Source organism: Marmota marmota, unplaced genomic scaffold (genome assembly GCF_001458135.2).
Source record: "Marmota marmota marmota unplaced genomic scaffold, marMar, whole genome shotgun sequence".
NCBI classification, from domain to species: Eukaryota; Metazoa; Chordata; class Mammalia; order Rodentia; family Sciuridae; genus Marmota; species Marmota marmota.
This window is the reverse complement of record NW_026000005.1, coordinates 47986528-47998940: the sequence shown is the minus strand read 5'-3', so window position 1 is coordinate 47998940 and position 12413 is coordinate 47986528. Positions and strand designations below refer to the sequence as shown.

At 47.6% G+C, this 12413-nt stretch overlaps 1 protein-coding gene across 5 annotated transcripts in view; it reads right to left on the bottom strand.

Annotated features, from left to right (window-relative positions):
• The window catches only part of Dgkd (diacylglycerol kinase delta), a 97080-nt gene that overhangs the window by 30190 nt on the left and 54477 nt on the right, over positions 1-12413 (bottom strand). For 4 of the 5 annotated variants that reach the window (XM_048808765.1, XM_048808766.1, XM_015481592.2 and 1 more), the window contains 5 exons: positions 3462-3566; positions 3030-3162; positions 2074-2180; positions 1586-1711; positions 638-740 (listed from right to left, as the gene is read on the bottom strand). In XM_048808765.1, coding sequence (XP_048664722.1) covers positions 638-740; positions 1586-1711; positions 2074-2180; positions 3030-3162; positions 3462-3566 — 574 coding nt within the window. Of the gene's footprint in view, positions 1-637; positions 741-1585; positions 1712-2073; positions 2241-3029; positions 3163-3461; positions 3567-12413 lie in introns of all 5 variants that reach the window. The other variant, XM_015481593.2, reaches the window with a different exon arrangement.

Here is a 12413-nt window from a genome sequence, read left to right as displayed (position 1 = left end):
GAAAGAGTGGAACAGGAAGAACCTTTATAAGTCTCGAAGGCACTGAGGCACCATTGACCAACAAGCCTCAGCAGACAGTGCAGGGGACAGAACTCACATGCAGCACCAGCAAGCCTTGGCTGCCTGGCATGAGGTAAGCCCACCCAGTCTTGACTTCACATTTGAGACTTCCAAAGTTCACCTTGCTGCACTGTCTTTACCTCCTGCCCCCATCTGAACTATTTCCTCCAAGCCATGTACCTCAATGACCTCCCTCAGTGGGACTTGTCAACAAGTGTCACCATATACCAGCTGGACCTACGGGAGAGGCTCTGAGCCAGCATGCCAGCATCTGTCACATTCAGGGACAGGGACAGACAGTCCCTGCAGCTTGTGGCAGATGGAGGAGGCCTGGAGACCCAGATCCGCTCAAAAGCTCCCTGGATCCATCACCTTCAAGGAAAGTGCTGGTAACAAATCTTTAGTGAGTCTAACAGCAACAACCAGGATGCCATTTGTCAACTCCACACACCTGCTCCCAACCCTGGGGCTGTGTCTTGCCTGCTACTGACCACATCACAATTGCCAAGATGCCCATCTTGGTGGGCATGGAGAAAGGACATGTGCCAACAGGTAAGGATCACACATGGGCACCCACCGTCAGAGTCAATGCTGTTGAGCGCCGTGGGAGGGATGACTGACACCTTACATAGACCGAGCGGGCATTTGGTCAGCAAGGATTCTTTACACGAAGTATGAACCTGAAACAAGAACTCACATATCATCAGGGTCCCCAGCATCCTTCACACACACACAGGAATACTGCCTGGCCCCACATCTGATGAACCAGCTGTGGGCAGACAGGCACTTCAGGGAGGGCACTCTATGTCCCTGCTCTGCCCCAAGGAGCTGTGATGCAGAGCTCGCAGTGGGAGCCTATCATGTTCACAACATGTAGACTAACGTCCTGGCCGCTTTCCCACAGCTCATTTTAAATCCAGGAATCAGATGCCAGGCTCCTGGGGAAAAGCCTTTATGTGCCAACCTGTACAAGCCAGCCAGGGCTCTGATCAAGTAACTACATAAAGACCTTTAATGAGCAACCCAGCCCACAGTGAACACAAGGCTCCCCTCACCTCTCCCTGAAAGGCATCACCCCACAAGGCAACAACTGTTTCCAGGACCCACAAGAAGCCACATGGCCACATCATGGCTCCTCCTCCCTCTTCCTACAACTATCATCCCAGAGCAAACCTCTCTCAGAAGGCCCTTGATAGCTTCCCTAGGCTCATCCCAGGAAAACAGCAGCAAGCCTGTCCCAAATGACCTCTCTACAACCTGCCTGAGGTGCTACTTGAGGTGGGTATCACATTTTGTGTCTAAAAGACAGGACTAAAGTCAAGGGAGAAAAACACTTAAAAATATCAAGAATAATAACCCAAAAGGGAAAAGTCACTCAATAGGCCAAAACACAGGCTCTCAGAGTTGGGGGCCTCCAGGATGGATTCTCAGATTCAGAAGAGAAAGAGGAAGCCACTGCCCCAGACCTGTCTCCACAACCTGCAAGCCTGGCAGAAGGGCGGGCCACATCATCAGCCCCACTCACCATGGCCTTGCACCAGAGGCAGCGCCAGTCCTGTAGGCGCAGCACACTGCCGCAGGTCTTGTCGCATACTGTGCACTTGGCGCTCACGGGTAAGTTACCTTCCAGCCACTGGTGAGGCATGGCAATCTGTGGACCAAGCAAAGACAGGATAGGGACATCCCAGAGCTCTACCCCAATGCCAGGAGCCTTGGGGAAGGAATGCTTTTGGTGAGCTCAGCCAAGACACTGCTCCCCACATACGACTTTTCCTGGCAGCCAGTGAGGGGTCAAGGGCATACAGTGCCATCCACACCACTGTACTACCAGTGAGGGCGCACTAAGACTCAGAGGGTTCAGGACAAAACTGGATGTGCAGCAACCACACAGAGCCCTGGATACTGTCAGCTGGGACACTTGACCCCAGAGTGACCATCTCAGATGAAGGAGAGGGGAGGGAGTGAGGGGACTGTGCAAAGTTGGCAACCGGGGCAAGATCCCCTCAGGCATACCCCATCCTCGTCCTCAATGATGTCCTTTCCAATCGAGGCCAGTGTGGTCCACTTGCAATTATTGGTTGCACGCACAGCACACCGTTTGTGGGCTTTAAATTTGCACACTATGAGAGAAAAGAACCCACAGGCTTCATCCATGACAGGTGCCTTCTACATGGGGTGGACTGATTAGGAAACATGGAAAAGAAAACAGGAAACTTTCCCATGTTGCCACAGCACCACTGAGATACCTCAGAGCCCAGAAGGGGGAAGAAACAGACAGCAGGGAGAGCCAGAGCAAGCAGCTGAGGTTTCAGTTGTGTACCAACATCACAACTGCTCGGCTCTGCCATCAGAGTACGATGGCAAGCAGCCAGCATAGGCACTCTAAAGACACCAAAATCAAATTTCACATAACTTTCATGTATCACAAAATATTAATCTTTTTAATTTTCAACTTTTTTGAAATGCAAAAACTAGTCAAGCTCGTGAGCTGCAAAAAACAGGCAGCAGGCAAGACCTGGTGATGAGCAGCAACACCTGCTCCCTGCTCAGCCACTGCCTGACGAACAGCTGGCCTGACGCCCTGGCTCAACATTCAGCCCCAGGCTCCAGCTCTGAGATGTTTCCAACCCCTACATCCACAATACAGCGACCCAAGAGAAGATCAGCGACCCTGGGCAACAGGGCCCTGCAGACCCAATGCTCCTTCCTTGCTTCTCCTCACTACCACTTCCCTTCCTTTCGCTTTGTTTGAGTACTATTTAAAAAAAAAAAAAAAAAAAAAAAGACTTATCAAGGACTCCTCATAGGTAAAATAAAGAGAAATGGAGTGGCAGAAATAATATTACTCTCAACTGGCTGCAGTGGGAAGTGATGGCTTACTGAATGGTGACTGTGTTTGGATTTCCAAAACTTTATCAAGCAAAACCTCAGTCACCTTCTGCAACTGACTGGCAAATGCAGTTCTGTACCTTCACAAGACAGCCCATGGGACGTGACCCCAGACAGCGCCTCACGACACACGTTGCAGTAGGTTGGCCGCGCGTGGGAACATGCATACCAGTTGTGCATCCCTGAGAAATGGTCCATGCTATACTGGGTAGGCTGCAAGAGCAAAATAAAGATGGCAGGTAAGACAGCCCTCTGAAACTCTTTAGTTCAGCAACTTAAGTGTAATTAAGTCAAATATCTAAGAGAGGAGGAGGAGGGAGGTCTGTAAAGGACAGGGTCATAATCTAACAGGTCTGCCCAAAGACAAGCAAAGGTCTTAATTTCAAGGCCTGAGCTGAGTCTGGAAATTCCAGAACTGCCAGTCATGTGTAAGAGACAGGTGGAGGGCAGGAAATTAAGGTAGGGCAGAGTCATCAAGAGGCCCACAGAGAAGGATGTTTTTCTCTTTTAACCTCGAAATGCTCCCTGTTCTGGACAGTCTTGAGCGCCGCAATCCAGTCTTCCATTTCTTTTCTGTTATCAGCACACAAGATGAGCTTCCTACAGGGAGTGATGACCTAGAGAGAGAACATGTTCAATAATCCCACGAACAAGCACAAGGGCTGCAGAAACCTACCTGCAAATACACAAACATGTATGTACATATATGTGTGTGTATAGATAGATAACATATAAAATGAAAAATAACTATTTCATTCAGGTATCCACACTGAACACAATTATAGTTATCACAGGTCACTAAAAATGAAGAACAATTTCAAACCAAAAAGACAATCAGATCTAGATTTCACCAGAAATCAACTATTTAGACATACATAATAAACCCTAGGAAACTCTTTTTTTTTTTTTCCTTAAATTAAAAAAAAAGCGGGGGGTTAGGGAAGCAAACAAATTGATGCCTAGCACTTGAGTGGTATAGGGAAGTCTGATCCTCTGACTCTAGGATAACATAAGCAGGCAGCACATATAACTTGATAAACTAACTGCCACCAGTACAATCAGGTCCTGAACAACTTAACTGGAAATGAGGTCAAAAACATGGTAATAAAAAATGTTGTAATCTCAGTGATTGGGTGGTTGAGGCAGGAGGACGAAAGTTCAAGGCCAGCTTGGGCAATTTAGTGAGATCCTGTCTCAAAAAATAAAAGGGGATGGGGACACAGCTCAGTGGTAGAGCACCCCTGGGTTCAATCCCCAGTACCACCAAAAAAAGAATAAAAATGAAACCCACAAAATATAAAGTTTTTATAAACCAACAAAAAAACCCTGACAGAAAAACAATGTGATGAACTTGAATTTCACAGAAAACACAAAATGGAGTAGAAACAGCAGCCTACTTTTCACCTCTCAGGCTGGCACAGTTCTCAGATCTTAATGCTGGTTGGCAAAGGTACAGAAGGAAAAAGTTACAGAGCTAAATAAGGTACAAACCACTTCAGAAAAAAAACTTTTGACAGTTTATGAAAATTTTCAGAGGTCATACATAATCTCTTACTTAATTCTGTCTTTTGATGATATAAAATATCTAAAGGGTTCTAAGTCAATCCAACAAAATAAGGTCTGGTCTGGTCAGAATTCTGGCTCTTCCCCACCCACCCCCTCAGTTCCCATGGGTAGCTTTGGGGAAAAAAAGCAGTTTACCCTTCAGTGTATATCCACACTCCCCCTTTTTAAACAGCAGCACACCACAGACACTGCTCCCCATCTTCACCCTTCACTTAATTATACATCCTGGCCATCACTTCTTACAGAAGTCCCCTTGACCCTTCCTGCAGTAGCACTGTACCAGCCATGCAACCAGTGCCCTACTTATCTGCATTGTTTTGAATCCTTTGCTATTTCAAATAGTGTCCCAGTGAATGGATCTTTTCCTATTTTTACCATTGCATCTTTGGGATATATTTCTAGAACTTCTCTGACAAAGCTAGCCATCACCAAAACCCCCTCCACAGGGGTTTACCATTGTGCATTCTCACCAGCAGTTCAGGAAAACACCTCCTTCCCTAGGGATTCACCAATAAAACATTATCAAATTTTTGGATTTCTGCCATCTTATAACTCAAACTTATATTAAGAAGACCCAATTTAAATTATTAGATAAGTTTCAGGCTCAGATCATGTGGAAGCAATGCTTTGTAGCTGATTCTTGCTCCATCAATTAAACTTCATTACAGGGGGATAAACATAACTGGATCTCCAATGCAGTTAGCTTACTCTCGCATATGCAGGATTCCCCAGGAAAGGAAACCTGGAGGCCAGACTGAGCAGATAGTGGAAGAGTCAGGAGTGTGGGAAGGGAAGACAGGAAGCAAGCTGAGGGGCACTGCTTTCCTGAGGCTGTCAGGGGTGGGGAGAAGTGGCAGCCTCAATCCCACCACTACTAACACTATGGGCTCTGCAACTACTTGGTGAGTATCTACTCTAAGCTTGGGGTTCAAAGGACAGGACAGACAAGTTTCTACCCAGACAGAATTTATGCTGGGAGAAAAAGACAGACAACTATCTCAGACACCTATCGGGCCATGAGGACAGTAAGCAAGGCTGAGCACCGAAGTGGTGTTGGTGCTTCAGACCTTGCTGGGGAAAGCCAAGGAGAACTGAGAACCAAAGGCTCTGAGCCAGTACTGAAGTCCTACATCCTAACTGACCATAAAGGTGAGAAAACACCTCTTTACTGATTCACTCCCAGGCAAGTTGAACATTTGGACATTTGTATCAGCAAAATTAATACAGTAAAAGAAAGAAAAAAAGACTTCATTTTGCATAACTCAGATTATATTAGGAGTTATGCAACAGGAGAAGAATGAGATCTGTATCCCCTTGTATGTCAGATCTACATCTACCACTCCCCAGTGACAGCTTTCATCCCTCTTGCATCACTCCAAGCTCAGCACCTGGAAGGAGAAATGGATCTTTGGCCCACTGTTCTCCATGTGCTGAAGGAGACCATTGCTAGAGTAGCTTCCTGGGCAGGCCTGGGCAACAGACTGCAGACACCGTTATGTTTAAAGGCCATGGCTTAATGAAACAGATGGTAGCTGCTGCCATTCCCTCACTCTCGGTTGTGCCTGTCCTGTACCGAAGAAGCCTGAGCCAGACCATGATCTGAATCCCACCTGTTCGCTGGCTGACACATGGGAAGACAGACTGTTCGTTCCTCTTCTAAAAAGGGGATGAAAAAAGCCACCTAGCAAGGGAATGGCAGCACCACATTCAGGTCCCTGGTCTGAAGCCCTCACTGGCTGCTAAACTTGCAGCAGGTGCTTCTTTGTCTTGCGCCTCCATTTCCTCATCTGAAAACTGAGCCTACGTAAAAAAACAGCGTAGTCACACAGTGGCATCACTGTGAGGCGCAGGTCAGCGACTCGCAGGTCCTGGAAGAGCACCTCACACACAAGCCTCCCCAGGCCTCTGTCAGCACTGTGTAGGCCTGGGGTCCTCTGAGGCTACGTACTATCCATGGGAGATCATTAAGAGGTAGGGAGAAGTTGGACCATGTTGTTGGCTGTCACGTTTAAAATGACAATCACGCTGAAGAAGAGTTTGTCAGTCTCTTAAGAAAATAGACAGGGGCTGGGGATGTGGCTCAAGTGGTAGCACGCTCGCCTGGCATGCGTGCGGCCCGGGTTCGATCCTCAGCACCACATACAAAAACAAAGATGTTGTGTCCGCCGAAAACTAAAAAATAAACATTAAAAAATTCTCTCTCTCTCTCTCACACACTCTCTCTTCAAAAAAAAAAAAAAAAAAAAGAAAAGAAAAGAAAATAGACAATAACCATATGACCTAACAGTCACTCTCCAGCTTTTATTCCAGAGGAATTAAGAGTTATGTTCATACAAACACCTGTCCATGACGTTTACAGAGGAAACAACTCAGATGCCATCCATGGGTAAAGGACTAATGCTATGGCACACCCACACCAGGATGCAATAACCAGAAACAACTCCTGACACACACAACAACAAGCCTTTAACACACAGGTCTTGGGAGACATTCTAGAGCTAAACCATAGTTTCAACCTCCAGGAAACTATGCTGTGTGGAAAAAGCCCTTCCCAAAGGAAAGGGCTTCCATTGATTCCATTTATTAAAACATTCTTGAAATGAGGCCGATGTAGATATGGAGAACAGAATGGTGGTGACTACAAGGGTCACAGAGGAATCGGCGTGATCCACAAAGACACCAGAGCCAGCAATGCTGTGACACTGATTAGGAACAGTGCCAGCATCCTGGGTGAGATACCATGCTGAGGCTGTGCCCAAGCTCACCACTGGGAAAATGGCGAAGAGTACACAGGAACTCAAAATAAAAAAGTTCATTTAAAGTTCGTCACCGGGGCTGGGGTTGTGGCTCAGAGGTAGAGCACTTGCCTAGCATGTGTGAGGCACTGGGTTTGATCCTCAGCACCACATAAAAATAAATAAAATAAAGGTATTTAAAAAAAAAAGTACATCACCACCATCAACAATATTTAAGTTTGAACTGGGAACACCAGAGAGCAACTGCAGAACAAGTCATGCTTCTTAAAGACATGTGTGGCCTCACTGAGCTCAGGTTAGAGGAATGAAGTCCTATATTTGTAAGCAATGCCAATCCAGCGGACTTCTGACTTGCCAAGAAAGCAGTGAGTGGACACGCCTTTAGTACACAACCTCACGCACAGGTGGGTCCTCTATGGACCAGGCCAGGCAGCTCTGTGGTAAGCATGGGAGGAGAGCACAGCAGGACCTGTGCCCTCCGGCTGGGGTGCCACCTTTGCTATCAGGTTGTGACATGCGGCCAGGAAATTCAGGCTGCACAAGCAGAGACTGGGAAAGGGTAGGCTCCTTTCTAAATACACAGAGCTGAAGAATCAGTGGAGCCATGAAACTCAGGGGGTCAGCCAGGAACGAGAGGCGGAAGTCAGAGTGTATGCTCCGAGCCTCACACTGATGCCAGCCCAGGCCCACCTACTTCAATACCAGTGCACACTGGGAGTGGCCACACACAAACAGGACAAGGGCTCTTAGAGGGGCTGCCTCCCCAGCCCCAAACCTACTTATATACCCAGGGAGCCTTAAGGTCCTTCTGTCTCGCAGGCCAGTGACTGCCAGTAACCTCCCAATTTCCCAAGTGAGGAACACCTCCTCTCCCATGCTCTTCCTTAATCTGAGGTCCAAATTCATCCATCCTTTCTTCTTCAAAATAAATTCAGGCAGTACTCATTTGAACAAATAGGTTAATAATGATGTCTGCTCCCACAGAGGTTACATGCGACGGGACTGCAAACGAACACTGCAGTACAGAAGTGAGTCTTACAGCGTGGAGGGGAGCTGCTGCTGCTGCAGCTGTTGCTGCGGGTGATGGGAAAGGAGACCCGCAAAGCAGTGGGTCGGAGCATCCAGCAGTCTGCCTGCAGCCAAAGACAGGGCAATGAGGGAAGCTGGTGGGTGGGTCGAGGGAAGCGGGCAGAGGCTGGGCCACCAAACTGTGAGAGCTTTGGCTTCTACTCTAGGTGGAATAAGGGATCTTGTCAGTTTCTGCACAAAAGGATGACATCTGACTCAGGTCTAAAAAGCACCACTCTAGTGGCTGCACTGAAAACTGACAGTGGAGCAGGGTAGAAGTCAGGAAGCCTTTTGGAGGGAGCCTCAGTGAACCGTCATAAAATTCAGGCAAGGAAAGGGCTGGACTCCAGTGTGTTCTGAGGTTCACAGGAGCTGCCAACAGCTGAGATAGGATGTGTATCTGTCAGTTTTTTGTTGCTGGGACCAAATACCTAAGAAAATTACTTAAGAGAAGAAAGATTTATTTTGGTTCATGGTTTTAGGGGTTTCACTTCATGGTTGGCCAGCTCCATTGCCTTAGGCCTGAGGCAAGGTGGACAATCACAGCAGAAAGGCATGGGTGAGGAAAGCTGCTCACCTGGTGGCAGTCAGAGAAAAAGGGGATGGGGACAAGATATAGTCCCTAAGAGCAAGCCCCCAAGGACTCACTTCCTCCTACTAGGTTCTACCTGCAACAGTTGCCACTTCCCAAAAATCTAGTCAGCTGTGAGTCCCTCGATGGATCTATCCACTGATGAGGTCAGAGCCCTCATGATCCAGTCACTGCCCCAAATCCCCACCTCTGAACTGCACTGAGGAACAAGCCTTTAACACACAGGTCTTGGGAGACATTCTAGATCTAAACCATAACAGGGTATACAATCAACAGGGCACCTCGGACAGTGGTGAGAGGCAGTTGTCATGCTGAGACCCAGCCATTGTGGATGAAGCAGGCTTGAAGCTGGGGGATGGGAATCAGTAGTTCCATTCTGGACATGCTTAAGTGGAGGTTTCTATTAAAATCTCAGTCATATTCATATTCAACATCTTATTTCACCCACAAGGCCCTCATCTTGTCATCAGTTTGGTACCCTAAAAAAAGTAGACACTAGAGAAATGTTATGTTAACACTGTTCCTCCTCAAGTTCACACCCTACTCCCCAGAAATTGTGACTGAACTCCAAGAGTCAGGAAGCAGTCATTTTACGCTCAACCACTTAACCAAAGTAGAAGGATAAATCTCAGACACATAAGGCTATAGGACACGTCCAGTATGAGACCATGTATTCAAATGTTAAAACTGGCACACAAGAGTAGAAAGCGTGGCAGCACACAGACAAAAGCTAAGCACCAAACTCAGAATGGTGGTAGCACAGGGAGGAAGGGCAGGAGGGAAAAAGGATACCAAGGCTCTGACCACACCCATGGTGTTTATTTCTCAAGCTGGGAAGTACCTAGTGGTTCACTGTGGGAATGAATTTTCAGTATACAACATCCTCGCCAGAAGTCCAGACACAAGAAATAATTGTGCCTGACTTGTAAGCTCAGGCACAGAGAAGCTACCAGGTCAGCCTGCAGCCATACCAGTGGGCAGATTCCAGTGACCAAATGGATAGGGGTGTTCTGAGGCCTGGCCTCAGAGCTCACTCACACACTGCCTCTGTCCCTCTACCTGGCGCTCCTCAAGCATGCTTGCATCCTCAGACACCAGCATTTGTTTTTCTCTCTCCTTTTGGTTATTGCCATCTTAGTGGGCATGAGGTGGCAAGTTATTGTGGTTTTAATTTGCATTTCCCTTCATGGGTTCCTGAACTCTAAGTAGGGACTGAATGCAGGGAAACAAGGCTAACGCTTTACTGCGGGCAGGGGGGCAGTGGAGACCTCTCTGGAGGAAGCTTTCAGAGACTAACAAAAGACTTTCTCCCAACACCCCAGTCCAGATCATGAGGATCCACCACCACAAACTAGCATGCCACCCTCGACAGATCCTCTCCAAGGATCATGGTACACATGTACTGACAGGCTGTGGACAGAACTGGAACAGGAGGCAGCAGGGCAGGTGAGGTCCAGGCTCTTCAGTGCCTGATGGGAGCCGTAGGACTTCTCCCAAGGAGACTGACCAGGTGAAGCCAGACAGTATTTCCAGCATTGGGTGAAGTCACACCACCAAGCTCATGGCTTTATACTTAGTCTTCCACTCTAAGAAAACCAGCCAAGAACTGGCTGTACCTCCCTCTTAGCTTACTTCACTTCAGAGCCTTACCCTTCAACTTGGACCCCAAGCCTCCCAAGGTCCACAGCTACTCTCCCCACTTTCCAGCTGCTCCAAGTGTATCAGAATCGAAGTGACTCAGCAAAAACAAAAAAGCAAGTTTTTACATCAGCAGACAGCAACCAGTGGTCACCCAGTAGACCAGAGACAGAGTAACAAACAAGCACCACGCAATTGACACGAAGAGGCAGAGGGCAGCATCCAGACAAGACAGGGCTGGGAAGCTCTCTGCTAAATATAGCTCCTGGCTCAGGAAGGTGGCCGAGAAAAGGTCTGGCGCCCTTGGTGATTCCTGTCACTTCCTGTTACTCACATCCTGCTGTTCCAGTGTAGCTCCAGCCCCTGGGTCCCCAGTACATTGCTCCCTACCTGGAAGACACTGAGACTGGCTATTCACATCAGCTAGGACAGGTGCAGACAGCAACTTCTTCACAGAACACCGCAAAATGCAGACACAGATACCACTATGCCAACACATTCCTGGAAGTGGCTGAGTGGAAGGAGCCCCAGGGGTGTGTCCTAGGCCCTCTTTCAGTCCCAGACTCTGTCTGTGCCCATGCCCATGTCCCCAAAAGGGAACCCAGGCCCCATGGCTATCACACACTTCCTCCATACTCAGGATAGCCTGGGCAAAGCAGGCCACCCTTGCAGCCAACAGGCGTCTCCCACTGCACAGCTAGAGTAGCACACCTGGCTGGCCCACCACTCTGCCTCCCCAGAGCTCAGGAAGGTCAGGCAGGGAGCAACGCCTGCCTGGCGAGAATGTAAAGCTGTATGTACCCTACCAGAATTTTTTTTTTTTTAAAAGGAACAAAAAGTAACATGAAGCAAATAGTGAAAGTTTTACCTAAAAATGAAACATGACAAAAATATTCAGTGTTACTTATCTATTCCATTTTGGGGGATGCGTAACCAGGAATTGAACTCAGGGGCATTTAACCACTGAGCCACATCCACAGCTCTATTTTTCGTATTTTTTAGAGACAGGGTCTCCCTGAGTTACTTAGTGTCTTTCTTTTGCTGAGACTGGCTTTGACCTCATGATCCCCCTGCCTCAGCCTCCCGAGCTACTGGGATTACAGGCATGCAACACCGCGCCTAGCCTCTATGCCATATTTCAACTCTGCTTCCTTAACCCATTTTGTCTCATCATTCCAGATGTAGAACATGTATAAAACTAAAAACATTGTATATAACAACCATATAATATATAATTATACAATAAGAATATAACTGTGATATTATAATCATATAAGTTCAAAATAACATACGCGCAATTATGATTTCATCCTTTTTAAAAATATTTATTTTAGCTGTAGTTGGACACAATACCTTTATTTATTTATTTGCTTGTTTGTTATGTGGTGCTGAGGATGGAACTCAGGGCCTCCTATGTGCTAGGCGAAGAACGCTCTACCACGGAGCCCCAGCCCCAGCCCTCAACCTATTTTGATGCACCTAGGTCAACTCAATGAAATCCGTACGTGAAGTGAAAACTCGGGACTTCATGGCCCAGTTCTGAAACGTTCCTGAGGGAAAACAGCAGATGACTTTGCTGTGCAAGGGCATGGGGAGAGCCTCTGTGAGGACAGTCACCCCCGTGGAAGGTGACATCCCTGCCAGGGTGCTGGTGGCAGCAGACCAGCCCACAAAAGGCAAGACACAGCCTCACGAGCGAGACAGGAGGAATGGCAGAGATCTCCAAAAACGAAAACCAGTCAAAGAGCTGAGGACAGGTCCATGCCACAGAACAAGGCAAGCCGGGCTTAAGAAGGGCAAGCAGGAGGCATATTTATGGGTACAGAAAGAAATTGATGACATAG